Here is an 18,898-nt window from a genome sequence, read left to right as displayed (position 1 = left end):
GGGTGGGGTTCAGTGAGGAGAGGGATTTCCGTACCAAAGAATCCACATTAAAAAACAGCCATTTTCTCCAGGCGAGCAGATCCGTTCCTCGGAAATAGCTGGAGATTCCCAGTCATCATCTGGAGGTTTTCATCCTAATAAAACCGCATGCACAAGGATCCCATGTCCCCACACTGTTTTATGTCAAGCTCCCAGTGCCCTAAAAAATTCTGACATGTGACATTGTTTGTCATCCGAAAATATAGATGAAGCCCAAGTAGTTTGCACTGCCCTGCTATACTTACGTATACTTAGAAATCATAAGGACTATTTAACTACTGGGGAAAAAACGTCCCTCCATAAAATGAATTTCCCCAGCCCAACTTTCCTTCTTTTTTTCAGTTCAAGAAAACATAGCAGGCTTTCTCCGACAGATAGAAAACATTAATTTTAGATTTGAAAAAAACAAAAAATACAAACTCCGCCTTTACCAAAAAAAAATAACACTTATTTCTGTTGAGTACACATAAAGCATAACTTTTTTTAATACCAAAAATAAAGAATTTTAGGCTTTCCGGCAGGGTCATTCCCCCACACCACAGTGACGTCATACAATACGAATAACAAGAGTTTGTACATCTCACACAGCTTAAAACATGTGAAAGAGCAAAAGGGATCTTTGTCTACTGAAAGGAATAGCCATCGCTACCACGAGATTGCACCCAGGCATCTGGTAGAAGGAACAAGATAAAATTATTTTTTCTTAACGCTTGCATATCAGCTAAAACACGCTCACGCACATCAGCTGTCCTCCAGGAGGTTTTAAAACAGTGACTTTCAAACTTCTTAACCGCCCCATTTCTCCCCCCGGGGAAATTTTTCCCTGCACTGAGGTATCAACCTTTGCCACGAAAAAGGTTGTCCTCTTGAAGTGGGATTCTGGTGTACATTCTAGGCAACCTAATTCTCACTGGCCCCCAATTCATACGATTAGGCCTTTCTGGTATCCCATGTTGACTAAGATACACCCCAGGTCCTCACCCACAACGATGCCCTTCCTTTTCTCCCATAAGGCGAGATCCGTCCCAATGGACAACCAGAAGTTACCCTACCCCATGAACGTTCTTCTGTTTTGAGGAACCTCCTCTAGACCCTTTCCCGGCGTCTCAAGAGACACTTTGAAAACCACTGTTTTAAATTAACGAGTGGGACAAGATGGACATTGGGGAGTGGGGGGGGGGGGAGAAGAGGGAAGGAAAAGAGAGAGGGACATAAACCAAGAAACATTTAGAAAATTATGCATAGGTATACCATTTTTATTTCAATACATCTCATTAGTTTGCATTCCGCTAGGAGAAATCCCGTACTTTGTCTGTCTCCCGTCTCATTGCTACAGCAGGTCTTCTATAATGGGTTATTGGTAAATGTAGTCCCGAGAGATAATAAAAAGCTAGGCAAAAGAGTAAAAAGAAAGCTTAATAATAACTTTATGGTGTTAAAAAAAAAAAATCCACTTAAGGCGCCCCAGATTTTGTATGGTTTTTTTGTTTTTTTTTTCTTCTTCTCCTTTTGTATAGACTTTAAAACACCACCAGGCAAAACCGCACGGTGTCTGTAGTTTTCCGCTGTGGCGTTTGATACATTCCTGCTTTTTCTTTTTTTCCTTTCTTTCTTTTCCGCGTGTGTTTGTGTGTGGGGTGTGTGTGTGTGTGTGTGTGTGTGTGTGTGTGTGTGTGTGTGTGTGTGTGTGTGGACTCCATCAGTGTCCGTCCATCTTCATCAAGAACTCAGGCACATTTCTTGACAAAAATAAACCGGGGAGAAGGGGGGGAAAGCACCATTGGCCACTATTGTAAGAGGAAATCCACCATCCGCTTTAGGTTTTTGCCTCGTTTCTGAAGTCCGTTCGGCGTCCTCGGTTCCGGTCACCTTCTCTCTCTCTCTCTCTGTCTCTCTCTTTTTCGGACAAGGAAAACTTCGTATGGTTCCGCAGAGTGCTACAATGCTTGCTCGGATGTCATATTAAACAAATGTACATTGTCTCTTTTTGTTCTCACGAAGCATCCTTTTTAAAAAAAAAAAACTTCTTTTTTTTAAGTTTCCCCACCCCACCCCTCCACGTAGGAGAACAAAAACGAAGGATACAGTCAATAAAGCACCATACATAGTAGGTTCAGGAATGTAACCAACAATGTACATCCATGTCCCAGAGAGAAGTGTTTTTCCTAGCTTATTTTCACCTTACATCTGCAAAGGAAAGGGAGGGGGGGGGGAGGAGAAAAAAAAGCATATTGTCATTTTATGGTTAGGAAAGTCTTATTCCCTCCACCCTTTAAATCTCAGAGGCCACCAGAAATCCCTCACACAAACACACAAACACACACACACACACAAAACATGGAAGGTGCTCTCCTGAGATTTCAGCCTGCAGCAGCACCGTTACGATATTTCAAAACGTAGAACCTCACGAGCAGAGCCGGTTTCTCCCCCAATCCCAGCCGAGGGAAAGTGGCGTGGGAAGGGCCTGTGTAACGGGCCTCACCCATGTGGTGGGCATGCATTAAAGGTTACAGCCGCCCTGTGGGAGGAAGGTTCAGCAACGCAGGCTCCGCGACCCGAACGGAATGTCTAAAGGGCTCCTGACCCACGTTTCCTACGCTCTTTCAATTGAGGCCCTTTCTGCACGCGCTGCTTATTCTCTATGTTCACTGAAACCCGGTCGGCTAGGGTTGGGCGCTTCGGCACCCGAATCGGCCGGTCACTCCCCACGCAGCCAGCGCCGTGCAAAGGGGGGGGAGAGGAAGTGCAGGTGAGCTGCGGGTTCCAGTCACAGATCGGGGTACCAATTCCACTGCAGCGACTACAACCCTCCAGATTTAAACTCTGGTTTAATCTGAATAAGTGTGCCAGCACTGAAAAAAGTAGCTACGTGGTCTTGTAGATTGAAAGCTCTGCATACTGGACAGCTTTCCCGAGATTCTGACGTATCGCATCTTAGAATGAAGTCTGTGTAATTCCCTCTGCTTCCTGGGCATCTTCTGTTTTCGCCCAAATTGCTCTCAGCGGTGGGATGTTAGCTGGGGGGTGTTGCAGCAGACTTCAAGAAAACCCCTCCCCTGTGCACAAACCTCCACTGGCGTGACAGTGCAAACTGCTCCCCCCCCCCTCCGAAAATAAAAACCCTGCAAGCACGAGTCTGCTTTAATTTCAAGTTTATTTCAGTCACTGGAAAACAGCTTGAAATGATGTCCAGGGCCACCAGGAAGACTTTAAAGAGAAGAAACCCTACTGATTCAGCTGAAATTTGGCAGCAGGATCTCTTCAGAATCTAAAGCTGAGAACGGTGTGTTACTTTAGGTTCTTTAACTGAATATGCCAAGCATTGTAGCTGGGGCCTTCTACAGGTGGCTCTGCCATAAATGTCTCTGTGACAAATGTCAAAAAATGGGTTCTTCATAACTACATGGTTAAGATTTATCCCCCAAACACCGCTATTTTCCATACAACCGCTGCAAGACGAGCCGTCGGAATCCTTGTTCATCCAAATATTATCACAGAATGCCTTGGCACCCCCAGAAATCAACAATAATTTCAGAAAGCAACAAGGGAAGGAGAAGGAGTGGCAGATTACAGTCAATTTAAAATGTCAGTCTTCCCAAATGCCGTTTTCCTCGTGTGGGAGGGAGCAAGCCAAGGGAATTTCTTCCAGAGTGTGAGATTCTTGCTGTGACGGGTGTAGCGCTAAGCAGGGAATTTGGGTGGGAAGAAAGATCAAAGCGAATCACATCTGATTTCGTGGCAACCCTAGGGTGAAGATTTTGAAAAGCGATTGGGCAGCAGAGCGACAGGTGATTAAGTTTTCCATTGCTGGTAGTAGAAGGGTAGTTTTAGCACGAGGATCCTACCTGTGTTGTTTTGGTTTTTTTTTTATGATGGTTTAATTTTTTTTCGTCCCCATTTCTTAACTTTTCCCCTAGGCCTTCCTGTTAACGTAAGGGCAGGTTTGATGCAAAAATCATCTCAGCAATTCCACATTTACCGTTAACATCATTTTCAGTATTTATACCTCCTAGAAAAATAAAATGTCTTTCACTGGCTACGGTATTTCTTTGTATGAATCTAGAAGAAAGGCTGAAGACCCATAATCCGACACAGTTACTTTCCTTCCTGCTGCAGGGCGAGGGTGTTAAGATCTCACTGCATCGTTTTTCAGGTTTTGAGGCACCCCAGATGCGATGCCAACTAGCCGTGCCTATATGGTACACTCCCGGAAGTGACATGTCCCTGGGAGTGCATTAACAGGAAGGCTCAAGGACCAGGGGGAGGGGGGAGGCAGTTTAAGGCGGGAGTAGGCATGCAGGCTCCGCCCCCTCCCAGCGCAAATATCATGGGAGAACTCACGGGGCCAAGTCCAATATAGTAGGAGGAGAAATGCTGCAAAGACTGTTTCATGTATTGTTGATTAGTTTAATGTAAACCGCCCTGAGCCTTTGGGGAGGGCGGTATATAAATCTAAAAAATAAAAATAAAATAAACTCCTGGCGGTCTGAGGACCCTGGTTGGGAACCCCTGTTCTAGACTGACCCCTATAATCTGTCGGAAGTCATTTTGCCATGGTAGTAACAACACAGTCACTGACAGGCAAATGGTTTAATTAATTCGTACGCTACCTTTCTCCCCAGTGAGAACCCAAAGCAACCCATACCATTCTCCTCCTCCTCCGTTTTATATTCACAACAACCCAGTGAGGTCGGTTAGGCTGAAAATGTGCAACCGGCCCAAGTTCTCGCCGTAGCTTCCATGGTGCGAGCTGGGATTTGTAATCTTGCAATTGCGAGACCCCGCACTCTGACCCACAACACCACACTGGCTCTCAAATAAGATCACCCCAATTTTCCGCTTCAAGCAATCAATCAGTACTACTCAATTTGTAATTAATTTCAGATAGTTTTTCTTAATTTGCTCGTCAACAGTTGAGAGCCATCAGGCAAAATCTGGGCTTGGCCATGTGCAGGTTGGGAAGCCAACCGGGAGTCATTGTGAACTTTTGTGGAGGAAAGATGAAATGTCAACTTTCTCACAACTTTCTCTGCTGTGATTAGACAGTTTCTCTCACAACCTCCTCACACTGTTTCCAGTATGTGTCTCGTGCCTGACTATTGCTGCTACGGACTTCAGGTTACAACATAACGAACACCCATCCCCACCCAACGTACCCGTTTCTTCTTCTCGATAATCTGAATTAGAACTTGACGATGTACAGGTGCACTCCATATGCTCTTCTAGCTTCACCAGGACTTCTTTTAATTTTGGCTTTTTTCTAACGTATTCCACTTTTGCCACCTGTGGGAAAGAAACGTGGAAGGCTGGGTTATGACGCCACAAAGAACACGACAACGCCCTCCCAGAAGGCTCAGGGCGGTTTACATCGAACGGGAACAATACAACTAACTCAGTTTATAGTGATGTGGTAACAACCATAACAATAACAACAATATAATGATAACAATAAACACTGTAGAATGGTAGAACACTGAAAACACTGATTAACCCGTACTGAGGGCTAGCGGTTTGGGCAGATCTGTAATAATTGTCGTCGGAGGGAGGCGGGGCCAATGGGAATGGTGGTTCAGATCGACCTCAACCAAATGCCTGGCGGAGGGGCTCCCTTTTGCAGCCCCCATGTAACTGTTCAAGTTCCATCAGGGCCCAGATCTCCTCCCTTAATCATAAACATTAAACCCCAGTTTTCCAAATCTAGCCTTCAAACCCACCATTGACAGCGACCGAATTCCAGGCAGTTCTTTCATTTCACATTTCCTTCGGCCATCGTCCTACACCAAATCATTTTTTTAAAGTCTTTGTTTCAATAATGTCACCCATATTAAATTTTCTTTCATCGAAAGAAAGGAACATTGACCTTACATTCCCGAGCTTCCATAACGAAACCTAGACTGGCGTAACAAAATGTCACAATTAATTATCCTGCTCACAAAAGCTTAATACGGCGAGCAGAAATCAACACTTTATTAACAACACTTGCGGGCCGGCCTTTTCAAATCAAGCAAGCCTACCAGGGAAGCAAAGCAATGCGCTGGATACCCACCTCGGAGAAATATTTGGCCAAGCGCCACTCATACTACGAATGCTTGTCCAGCTATCTTGGATAACTTCCTCCCGATGAAAGACAGAGCCTTTCTTTGCAAACACAACATTGAGCTGACTAATTCCGCAAAAGCAGCAGGCCCTTGGGCATGGAAGGCCTTCCCATTCTGGGCCTGGAGGCCACATGGGGAGCCAGAAATACATGTACACAAATACATAACATGCTTGTCCTTCCTACATCCCGCTAGGAACCCGAAGTGCGTTAAAACAGTAAATGCATGATTTGATGTTGTTGTTGTTAGATCAAATTGTTGTTAGTTGTTAGTTGCAAAGTCGTGTCCGACCCATCGCGACCCCATGGACAATGATCCTCCAGGCCTTCCTGCCCTCTACCATTCCTCGGAGTCCATTTAAGTTTGCCCTGACTGCTTCAGTGACTCCATCCAGCCACCTCATTCTCTGTCGTCCCCTTCTTCTTTTGCCCTCAATCGCTCCCAGCATTAGGCTCTTCTCCAGGGAGTCCTTCCTTCTCATGAGTGGGCCAAAAATTTGATATAAAACCTATCAATAAAACTAGGATTAATACCTTGAGCACCAAATGGCTGCCCACTACTTATCAGAGTAGTTCCTAATGAAACAGTGGGAACAGGGAGTGTGTATGTAGTGGGGAGGGGTGTGTGATTACGTGATTATAGCCGCACTGGCCTCAACCAAAGTCTTGGCGGAAAAGCTCTTTTACAGGCCCTGCGGAACTGTGGAAATTCCATCAAGGCCTGATCTCACCCAGGAATTTTTCCACCACGGGTTGAGACCAGAAGTATTTCCTTGGGGCCTGTTGGGTGTTGGCGGATTGTACCACCCCAATCTAGGGTTTCCAGGCTTCCCACTATAAAATCATAGAATCATAGAGTTGGAAGGGGCCATAGAGGCCATCTATTCCAACCCCCTGCTCAACGCAGGATCAGCCCAAAGCATCCTAAAGCATCCAAGAAAAGTGTGTATCCAACGTTTGCTTGAAGACTGCCAGTGAGGGGGAGCTCACCACCTCCTTAGGCAGCCTATTCCACTGCTGAACTACTCTGACTGTGAAAATTATATTCCTGATCTCTAGCCTATATCGTTGTACTTGTAGTTTAAACCCATTACTGCGTGTCCTCTCCTCTGCAGCCAACGGAAACAGCATCCTGCCCTCCTCCAAGTGACAACCTTTCAAATACTTAAAGGGGGCTATCATGTCCCCTCTCAAGCTCGAAGCTTCCCACCAGCAGCCCTAGTTTCTCACTGACATCCTGGGTGGCAGTGAGAGAAACAAAAATGGTCACAAGGACTGTGTCGTTAGGTCATTTCCAGGGACATCCTGGAAGTGATGTAGGGTAGCTCTAGGAACCACCTAGATTCCTCTATGATAAAACCATATAGTTTTAGCCAATTCCTAGAGCTCTCCCCACATCAATTCTGGGCTTTTCCCCTAAGTGATATAGTAACAGCAGAGGTCGCCCCCATGTCCCCTGCCACAATGTCTTTGCCATCTTCTGTCATCTCTGTACAGAAGACAGGAGGCAAATTCCATAAACTGTCTCCAAAATTACTCATTCAACTTGCAGCCCTCTTGACGCCTAGGCAATATTTATTGGGTTTTCTCTACTCAAAGTTGCTTCTTGCGTTAGGAACATTCATCATCTGACCATCTCACTATGACACCAAAGCAATTAGGAAACTGTGGCCCCGTTGCTTGGAATAGCTCACCAAGCAACCCGCAGTTTGGACAGAGGAAAAGAGATCCACAAGCAAAAGAGATCCACAAGCCAAAAATATATGGAGGAATGAAAATACCGTCTGTTGTAGTAACAGAACCTTATCCAGTAGAACTTACTGGACTGAACGGCTCCAGTTAAAATCCAGGCCCAGTCCTAAACCCACAGGAAGCCCAACACAAATGCCCAGGATTTTCCTTCATCCAACTCTAGCTACCCAAATTACAGTGCTTCTCAGCCAGCAGCCTCTTGCAGGTCTAACCACATAACCCAAGCTGCAGCGTTCCCACAGGGCTAACTATATAACCCAAAATGCGGTGTTCCAGAACCGGATCTCAGATTTATCAGATGACTGAAGGAAACAAGCCATGTTACACACTTCAGAAGGAAGCAAAACAACGGCAATAACCACTCAGAGGGCTGGATAAACATTCAAGAAATGTATTATAAAAATATATACAAATTTAATTCCCACCCATTTGGGAAACCCTTCCAAGGCCGTCAAGAAACTCCAGGGTTTCACGAAACCTTGGTTGAGAAAACCTGCCCTGGAGGATTAACTTTTTTTACCCGGAATATATTTTGCACAAGCGAAGAGCACAAAGAAATAAGGTTGAACATGCTGATAGAATCTGAAGGCCCAGCAGAAAACTTCACAAAAAGTTTGAGTCCAACGGCACCTGTAAAACTAACAAACTTTTATTCAAGGTCTGAGTTTTCGCGTGCACAGCTCGCAACCTGAATAAGAACTAAAACAAATCTTTATTTTTCCAACCTGTCCATCCTGTGTAGCTCAGAGCAGGCAGCAACACTGGTAAAACAATCGGCTGAAATCACAACATCCTATAATTTACCCCCCAGCGAGTATAAAATCGAAGGTTTTGGGGCAAATCTTACTTCAACTTCCAGTGAGAAGGCCAGCATTTCCCGGTGATCCTACTGACCATAAACCTACTGACCCCTGACCATAAGCCTGGTGGAACAATCTGCATAAGTGGTTAAGGTCCTGAGGGCCTTGATATTTTTTGGCAGAGCATCCCACCTGGCTGAGGCCAGGCCCAAAAAAGCCCTGGCCCTGGTCGAGGCCAATTTTATCTCCTTTTTTGGTCTTCAAGGTGCTACTGGATGCAGACCACCCATCTAAGACAGCCTAGATGGTAGCTGGTGTGGTCCCCCTAAGGGACAATAAGAATCCAGTCTATCTAGGGGGAAAGCTCCCTGCCCTTCGGCCGAAATGCTCATAACTTGCAACGTGTCCCAAGGCTGCCAGCTTTCTGCCCCGGGAAGATTTACGGCGGGCCGCAACTCATAATAATGCTTTGCTTGAAAGGTCAGCAGTGGGTTGGAGAACAACCCTTTGAACCTCTTCTTGGCATGGCCCAACACTTCCCGAGTATAAAGTCTGAAAGGAAATGTATGATGAATCTGAGTCATCCAGCCCCAAGGATGACTCATCCATCCCGTCTGCAACAACAAACACCGATGAAGACCTTCGCGAGCAAAGGGCAAAGATGGAACCCCAGCCCTAAACGAAACAGCTTTCATAGTGGCTGTCCGTTTTTCGGGGAGAGAAATGCACCGACGCCGGGGTACGAAAACTGCTTGGGACAGATATCAACCCCTGAATTCATTCCTGTCTTTTTCGAACGGAGGCCAACCGTACACAAAGGCATGCTTCGTATTGTAAACACGCAACGTGCACTGGGAAAACGGACGTTTTGCGATCCCATAATGACAGTACGAGGAATGACAAGGCTACGCATGCTCAAAACTTTAGTCATTTGAGTGATCTGAGAAAGGTCCTTTGGTGTCGAAGTTGGCCAGCCCCCACAGAAACTTTTTATTTGTAGCTACTTGTGGAGCGTTGTTCCCGACCCTGATCTAGAAAAATAAAAATACATTTTATTCATTTATTTCCCTACGCGAACGCCCTATGAAAGTCGTTTGAGGTATCTGGTCAAAGTGTAATGAGAACTGGCTGGAGTTCTAAAGGGGTGCAAAAAGAAACCCAGAGCTGAGACTCGGATCCAGTTAACTGAGGGGCAAGAATTCTCCGCTTTCCACGAGAAAGGAACAACAGTCTTAACGTCTCCCGAACAATGGAATGCTCTTTTGAACCAGAGTCTCTTTTCCCAAAAGGCATGCCTTCCCTGAAGCTCTCAAGGGGATTAATATGAGCAGGGGGGGGGGAATGACAGCCCCAGAAGCGGGCCGCTTCGAAAGGGCCGTGTGGGTCAAGGTTCCCGCGCCAGGATCCCCCGTCTGGCATTCTGCTGGGGGTTGAAATAGCACTTAAGCCGGCATGTCACAAAAACAACAGCTGAGAGGCCGGGGATATTTGTGCAAAGAGACTCAAGAGGCAATAGCTGGGTGACACTTTGGGGGGTGAGGAATTAACAGATGGAGCCCTTTTGCATGGGAGAGTGGATTTGCGGTGTCCATCCATCCTCCCCGAAAGCACCAGAGACAGGACGACGAGGAAGAAAGAGCAGGGCGAAGATTCGGAGCCAGCCAAGTGGCTGAGAGGCCATTTGGCAAATGCGAGGGATTCATCCATTCTGCCGTGAGCAGCCTCCTGCCAAGAATAATGCCACCAATATTTCACACGGGAGACTCAGGACAGCAAGCTTCAGCTCTGCCCAATCCGGCAGGCTAAGGGATAAAACTTACAAGCATATGGACCGAGGGCCGCGCCAAACTGATGACAGCCGAAGCGAAAGGACAGATTATTTTTATCCCACCCTACTTCTTGAGTAGCTCAGGGTTCTCCCCCTCCTTCTGCTTTATCACCACAAATGGCCTTGCTAGGCTGGAAGAGAGAAACCCTTTCCAGATGTTACAGTGCTGGTGATGTAACTTCACAAAAGGGAAGCCTGCAGCATGCTTGGTGTAGCGGTTAGGAGTGCGGACTTCTAATCTGGTGAGCCGGGTTTGATTCCCCGCTCCTCCTCCACATGCAGCCAGCTGGGTGACCTTGGGCTCGCCACGGCATTGATAAAGCTGTTCCGACCGAGCAGGAATATCAGGGCTCTCTCAGCTTTACCTCCTTAACAGGGTGCCTGTTGTGGGGAGAGGAAAGGGAAGGCGACTGTAAGCCGCTTTGAAACTCCTTCTTCCTTAATATCAGGGCTCTCTCAGCCTCACCTCCCTCCTTCACTGGGTGTCTGTTGTGGGGAGAGGAAAGGGAAGGCGAATGGAAGCCGCTTTGAGACTCCTTCGGGTAGAGAAAAGCGGCATATAAGGACCAACTCTTCTTCTTCTTCAGTAATCTCAGGGCTCTCTCAGCCTCACCCACCTCACAGGATGTCTGTTGTGGGGAGAGGAAAGGGAAGGAGACTGGAAGCCGCTTTGAGCCTCCTTTGGGTAGGGAAAAGCGGCATATAAGAACCAACTCTTCTTCTTCTCACTATGCATATTTTTCAGCCTTGGTTCATGCAAGCCCATCCCCTCAAATCAGCCGTGTTGGTCTGAAGCAACAGAACGAAGTTTGACTCCAGTGGTACCTTTAGAAGTAATGATGTTTAATTCTGGGTATAAGCATTCATGTGCACGCACACTTCTTCAGAAAAGTGCGTGCACACAAAAGCTTATACCCAGAACTAAACTTTGTTGGTCTTCAAGGCGCCACTGGACGCAAAAATCTTGGTTTTTCAATTGCATAGATCAAAACTGGGGGATTCCCACTCTGCTATGGAAATAAAAGAAATGGGATGTCACCATACATGACGGCTGGATGGCACAGGGCAGAATTCTGACTGTGCCGCCAACATATGATAAATACGAGACAAGGACATTAAAGTTGTCGGCCAGGACAAAGAATGACCCGCCAAACGTTACTAGACCAATACAGAACGAGCTCCGTCTCCAACCTCCTCATTTCTGTCCCTCTTCAAAGTCCTGACCCCATGCATGACCGGGTCACCACAGGTGGTGGGGACAGTCCATGCATGTGAAAGAAAGACGAGGACGGTACATTGGTTGTGTGCATCAGGGTTATTTAATAAGAGAACCAATTTGGTGTAGTGGTTAGGAGTGCGGACTTCTAATCTGGCGTGCCGGGTTTGATTCCCCGCTCCCCCACAGGCAACCAGCTGGGTGACCTTGGGCTCGCCACGGCACTGATAAAACTGTTCTGACTGAGCAGTGATATCAGCGCTCTCTCAGCCTCACCCACCCCACAGGGTGTCTGTTGTGGGGAGAGGAATGGGAAGGCGACTGTAAGCCACTTTGAGCCTCCTTTGGGTAGGGAAAAGCGGCATATAAGAACCAACTCTTCTTCTTCTTCTAAGTCTCAACACGTACAATCTTGCAGTTGACCCTGCTCCGTTGGTGACGTTCTCTGGCCGCCATCCTACAGAGGAGGAGGGTTAGTTGACGTATCTGCCATGCGAACACAGGGTCCTGTGCTCCAGACCCGCCATGGAACAGTCTTACAACGCTCAGCTTGACCTCTTGTCCCTGCATCCTACACTGTGGCCTCTCTCCTAACGGGATGCATTTCCAGTCAAAGTGACTTAATTGAGGGAGAAGCCATGATCTCACCCGTCTAGAACAAGGGAGCTCTCAGCTCCGTTGGGAGAGTAAGCAAAACCAGATCCCATCCCCTCTACCTTCAGCGTGACCCCCCAAAGAGGATCTTCTGGATTATGGGACACACGAGCCATTCATCTCCGAACATGGGAACTCCCCAGAGCCTGTGAAACAATCCATTCTATCAAAGCAACAGAAAGAGAGGAGGCATCTGAGGCCAGAGAACATAAATATGAACTCTGTTTGGAGACTCTGCGGTGCAAGAGTGGGGTCAGATAAGCCCTCTCGACAAAGGATGCTCTGCCCCCTTTTGACTCCTCATCTTTAATTAACGTTTGGAGCAGGGAGTATTTTCTCAAGACCTCTGGAGCACAACAATATTGAGTTGGCTTTTTTTGTTTTTTAAGGGCGTGGACCGCAATAATCGGATGTCAGATGTTATTATCACAAGCAGCAGCAAGAGGAGGCAGAGATTTCCCATTATTAAGCCCAGTGCTTACTGGGATCAGGGGGAATGGTGTATTTTCGTGCCCCCAAATGAGGCTGTCGGATTGCACTTCCCGAAGGCCAACTCTTGACACAAACGACTATTAAACAGCAAAGGAGTTACAAAAACAGTTTGCTAAATCCTGAATCCCAAGCCTTGTGTGGCAATGGCCACTTGTTTATCCGCTTCCCTGTCTTTTAAAGGAAATTTAGGAAGGAGAGTTGGTCTTTAGACCTCCCCCTTTTCTCTACCCTACATAATCTTGTGTTCTGTCCACCTGTTTCTTCTATGGTTAACGGTAGAAGTTTCAATCAGCAAACACCGTGCCTCTTTCAGGGTGGCTTGCTGAAGCGTTCGATCCCCTCTCTTCTGTGCTACAAAATCAATTGAAATCCCCCCTCCCCTTTGCAATTTCTCTTTTCAAGATATTTCATTCATTTATCTCTCAGCATCTTGTGTGAACAAAGACGCATTGGCCGGGAGGATTACCAATTTCGGTGGACTTTTCAAACTTCTGAAGTTTTACTTAAAAGCCAAAGTAAAATGGAGATGGAAATGAGGGGGGGGGCTAAGAAGTGCCCCATATGGGGCCTGGTTTGGCCTGGGGTCCCCAGTCACTTATTCCTATCTTGGGAAGCTGTCCTGGAAGCACCACCTCTGCATTTTTGAGCATGTAAACCAGGCTTTCTCAACTAGAGTTTCGTGAAACCTGGGGTTTCTTGACGGCTGTGGAAGGATTTCCCAATGATTGGGAATTAATTTTAAATTTTTAAAAAATTGTTAAACATTTCAGGGGATGTGACCATATAATTATTATTGCTATTGTTATTGTTGTTTTTATTAGAATTTATTTCCCACCACTCTCGGTTAACAGCAGCAGTTTCCCTAAAAACCCCACTAAAGTCCCCTAAAACCCCCACTAAAATTACAACAATTACATAAATACAAAGTCCAATAACAAGTGCGCCGGCAAACGAAACCCTCACCTACCCCCCGCTGGGGACTTAGGGGAAAACTGCTGGTCACCACTGTTAAAATGTAGTGGAATACCTTCCTTTCAGGGGCCCACAGATCTTCTCTCCGTGCTGGCCTCAACCATAGACCTGGTGGAAGAGCACCATCTTACAGACCCTGTAAAGTCATGTTGACCCTCCCTTCCAAAATGGCCGATTATGGGCCTGGAAAGGGGTGGGAGAGTCTCTGGATGGTGGGGCGATAATGCCATAAATTTCACCCTCCAAAGAAGGAGAAGGAGAAGGAGAAGGAGAAGGAGAAGGAGAAGGAGAAGGAGAAGGAGAGGAAGAGGAAGAGGAAGAGGAAGAGGAAGAGGAAGAGGAAGAAGAGGAAGAGGAAGGAGAAGAAGAAGAAGAAGAAGAAGAAGAAGAGTTGGTTCTTATATGCCGCTTTTCCCTACCAGAAGGAGGCTCAAAGCAGCTTACAGTCGCCTTCCCATTCCTCTCCCCATTTTTTCCAGAAGAACCAATCGTGGTCATCTGGAGATCAACTGGACTAGTGGGAGCACTTCAGACATTCCCAAAAGTTGGCCAGCCTAGTCCAACAGACCTCAGTAGAGGGGGAAAGAAATTCCACCTAATGAGCCAATGTGGCGTGAAGCCATAAGAATTTCAGATCCCAGGAGATGAGTCCTACATGAAACACATTTCCCCTCCTCAGGATCAAAAGCACTCTGTTTCCACAAATAAAAGACCAATTTAGCCTACATAATATTTAATTAAGGAAACAGGCTGTACAGGGATTTTTTTTTTTTTGTTAACGTTCAAATGTCCCCTGAGTCATTCTATCATTCTGAAATCAAGAGCAGGGCTCGGGGAGCCGGTGGGAAACGCATAATCCTGGCGGCCTCTAATCAGCGCTATTTCGGCCTCCCACGGATTTGGGGTGACCCCAAAGGATTACACAAATATGCAAAAAGTTCCGTCGGACTGTACCAGTCCGTAACCTTCCCCCAATGCTATCCTTGCATAGTTATAGCATATTTCAAATTATTCCCAATTCCTAAAAAATTAGCGGGGAGGAAATGAAAACACAATGCAATGGATCAGGGAACAAATTAATCCAAGTCCCATCAACAATACTTCAGAGTCTTCATGTGGACGAAGGGTGGTAACCACATTAGTAGAAGTTCCTTTATAGTGGGGTGGGTCGTATGAATTAAAGAGAAAAATGTCTGAGATACCCCTTAGGAATGAATACTAGAGGCGTTTGCTGGCAGGGGCTCATGGGAATTGTAGTCCGTGGACATCTGGAGGACCACAGGTTGACTATCCCTGGCCTATGGAACAGGAAGAAGGGGTTGCTCAGAGTAGGAGGCCACATGCCTTAATGCAACAGAGAGAGAGATCAGTTTCATAGGTAGGTAAAGAATCATAAAATCAGAGTTGGAAGGGGCCACGCAGGCCATCTAGTCCAACCCCCTGCTCAACGCAGGATCAGCCCAAAGAAAGCAACCTGGAATCACAACCGAAAGGGACATGTGCAGAGACACCAGGCAACTCCACCTGGAGCCGCCCTGTGCCACCCCACGCCACGGCTGCCCTCACCTTGACGCTTCTGTGGTGTATCCGCGAGGGCTGGCATTTCACACTGCTGGTGTTGCAACAGCCTGTGCAGCGTTTCACCTCCACGCACGGTGGCCATATCAGAAAGTTTGCCGACGTGGGATCGATCTGACTCCGAGGTATCTCGTAGATGACGGTTCGGGTTTTGCAGACGGCAGGAATGGCTTCCTCTGTGAGGGGGACAAAGCACACCGGATGAACAACCCGCCCCCTGCACGGCACAGCCCACAAACTGTTGGCTGGAAGGGGAAATCTCTCCAGGGCAGGCTGGCCGGGCATGTGTGCGCATCTACTATTACTGGAGATTATGAGAACGAAAACGTGAAACTGCCTTGTACCAAACCAGACCCTTGGTCCATCAGAGTAAGTCTTCTGTACAGTGGCTCTCCAGGACCTCAGGTGGAGGTCTTCCCCCTCACCTCCTGCCTGGTCCTTTGAACTGGAGATGCCGAGGATTGAACCCAGGACTTTCTGCATGCCAAGCAGAGGCTCTGCCACTGAGCCAGGGTGTCAGGTCAAGGTCTTCCCCATCACCTCCTACCTGGTCCTTCTAACTGGAGAAGTCGGGGATTGAACCAGGGACAGATTTCCCTTGACCATCCAGCTATACTTCATAACTGGTTTTAGATAAGAGTGCATTATTATTTAATATATTTGTTGTAGCTTGACAAGAACTGGAATGTTGTGGGTAAAGTTTGTTCCCCCTCTTTTGTTGTTCGTGGAGGTTGCTTTACCTGCCCCCTGGCCCTTTTTTGTAACTGGAGACACCAGGGATTGAACCAGGGATCTTCTGCACGCCAAGTAAATGCTCTGCAAGTGATGTCATATTTTTAAAAAGTCACAGAGGCTGTGCTCAGCTTCCCATCCTCCCGGCTTCACAGTTTGCATCACAGATGTACCTTTATTCAGTAAACGCTACGTCAGATACCTGCCTGGACTTGCCGTCTTGCCAAAAGCAAACCTTTTGATTTTATAAACCTCTGCATGGCACTTAGTCATTTGTCTGCCCCTTGGCTCTTTGTTTTTAAATTATGCATTAACAAACACACTTCCAAAGCAGTTGCGGGGACTACAGGATGTCGATGACATCCCAGACACTAGCCAGTTGGCACTGGAAGACCTTTGAAACATTTACTTATGCAGCCATCAACGTTTGACCTGATACAATGCAAGAGGGCAGCTTCCTCCCACAAAAGGACTTATAATTTAAAATGCAATACAAGGGAAGGAGGGGAGAAGAATATTTCTGTGTTCCAGTGATACAGACTCAGTAAAGGAGGGGGTCTAAAGAGCAGTGGCAAAGACTTTAAAAGAAGGGTGGCGTTTACAGAAGGATTTTACGTTCAGTTGACTACTCCAGGTTAGAAAATTTCTGAAGGTTTTGAGGGGAAGGTGGAACCTGGGAGGAGCAGGGTTTGGGGAAGGAGCATCTCAGCTCTATAATGCTTTTCTAAAGTCCCACCTCCAAAATACCAATTTTCTGCAGGGGAACGAATCTACATAGTCTGGAGGTCAGTTGTCATTACAGAAGATCCACGTTCCCTTTTTTGCCCTGGGGTCCATGTAGGGCCTGGACTGTGTGACTGCAGAAAAGTCGGGCCACCCTGGCCTGACTTCACCCTACCCACTCCTAAGTACCACGTCCCGGAAGGAATGAAAAACACCCCAGTTGGCTCCACTCTGCTGTACAGCATGGCAGAGCTGCCTAGGATATTTTTTTATTTTTAAGAAAGCAATATTGCATTGGTATACAATACCTCGGTCTTAAGAAATCTTTTTAAAGGGCCTACAGTTCCCCACAGTGTGGAGGAACCTCACTGTCCCAACTGCTGTGCGGGATTACAAATCCAGGGTGAACGGAGTCCAGTGGGCCAAATATTCCTCCATGCAAGAACAAGAAGAGGTGGGACCACCTGCCCCAGCCCAAACACCAGGCGGCAGCCCAGCGTGACATCGACCAAGGGGTAAAGGTCTCAGAGCAACTGGACAAATCACTGTGCCTCCTGCCTATCTCCTAAACGGAAGGCAGGTCTGAAACAGTGATTCATGCAGAAGCACAACAGCCAGCCTCCTCTGAGAAGAGGTAATCCCTCTGAATCTCTGCATCAGAAGTGAGTAAATGACCAGTCACCATCAGCGCACAAAGGCAGGCCCGACCCGTAACAGGAGACTGATCAGGAAACAAGGGCAGGGCCTTGTGTCATACAGAGACACAACAGGCAGTCTCTTGTATGGAAGGGCATGCGGGACTCCCAGAGGCCTGGAATATAATTAACTTAGGATATCTACATTTCTCTTGTGGTACTGCAATAAAACCAGAACACGCTTTGGGACGGCCAATTAAATCCACAGCACCCCGTTTCTTAACGGATGTCTTGCCGCCGACGTGCTCAAACACGAACGGTGAATGCAAAGAATTTTTCTGTGCTTGTCCTTCCCAGATGCCTAACCCACCAAAGAATGAGAGACTTGCAGAGAGGGGGGGGGGGGAATTAAAAATACAAAGCCTTTTCCTTCGAGTTCATTGGGTTATTCTCCTTTTTAAAACAATGAGAAAATTTACGCATGATAACGAACTGGTAATGACGAATTCCGTGGTTCGTATAATCCTTTCCTCCCTGCCTTCCACTTTTACGTTACTTCAGTTTGCCATCTCACCGGATCGCCAAAAACTATCATCCATTTGCTTTCGCCTAAATTTGGTTTAGGATTAAGACGTCTTTTTGGAGGATGGGGAACCATCCAACTATAGTTTGTTTATTTATTTGGATTTTTATACCGCCCATTCTTTACAGCTCTGGGCGGTACACAATATGTACACTATGTACCGGATTATGGACCGGATGGACAAACTACATGTTGCTGAAGATGCATTTCATTTCCTAGACAGGCCTCTCTTAACTTGAGCATCCCCTGAAACGAGGCCTCAAGATACCCCAGAAGTGGGCGATCGTGCAGAATATGGTTTAGAAGCATGGCTTTGGGCACGCCCACTGGGGGCCCTTCCCCTTCTCATCCCCTCCCGGCCCATCATTGGCCATTCTGGGAGGGGGGGGCCTATAGAATCATAGAATCATAGAGTTGGAAGGGGCCATACAGGCCATCTAGTCCAACCCCCTGCTCAACGCAGGATCAGCCCTAAGCATCCTAAAGCATCCAAGAAAAGTGTGCATCCAACCTTTGCTTGAAGACTGCCAGGTCATATCACCCAAAATATGTTTAACACCTTCTAAAAATGTCTCAACAATTAATTCACTCCCATCCATTCAGGGAACCCTTCTAGGGCTGTCAAGGAACCCCAGGATTTCACGAATCCCTGGCAGAGAAAGCCTGACCTAGACACTTAGCAGAGGACAAGGAAGGCATGTCAAAACCCACAGAATTCCCAGGCATACTCATACCTACTTCGGAACCGGCCCATAATTCCTTCGTTGCCGTTTCCCCACCTCAACCATTCACACTGC

At 47.0% G+C, this 18,898-nt stretch overlaps 1 protein-coding gene across 3 annotated transcripts in view; it reads right to left on the bottom strand.

The window, feature by feature from the left end:
- Positions 1 to 500: 500 nt before the first annotated feature.
- PDGFA (platelet derived growth factor subunit A) overlaps positions 501 to 18,898 on the bottom strand; it is a 52,834-nt gene continuing 34,436 nt past the window's right edge. Inside the window, exons 4-7 of one of the 3 annotated variants that reach the window (XM_077317210.1) lie at positions 15,417 to 15,604; positions 5,196 to 5,322; positions 3,885 to 3,962; positions 501 to 2,226 (exon numbers count right to left, since the gene is read on the bottom strand). In XM_077317210.1, the coding sequence (XP_077173325.1) occupies positions 3,907 to 3,962; positions 5,196 to 5,322; positions 15,417 to 15,604 (371 nt within the window). In that variant the 3' untranslated portion in view covers positions 501 to 2,226; positions 3,885 to 3,906. Of the gene's footprint in view, positions 2,227 to 3,884; positions 4,049 to 5,195; positions 5,323 to 15,416; positions 15,605 to 18,898 lie in introns of those variants that run through there. The other 2 variants (XM_077317211.1, XM_077317209.1) reach the window with 2 other exon arrangements.

Source organism: Paroedura picta, chromosome 17 (assembly GCF_049243985.1).
Source record: "Paroedura picta isolate Pp20150507F chromosome 17, Ppicta_v3.0, whole genome shotgun sequence".
NCBI lineage: Eukaryota > Metazoa > Chordata > Lepidosauria > Squamata > Gekkonidae > Paroedura > Paroedura picta.
Note: the sequence above shows the minus strand (reverse complement) of the source record. Positions and strands in the feature narration are given on the sequence as shown.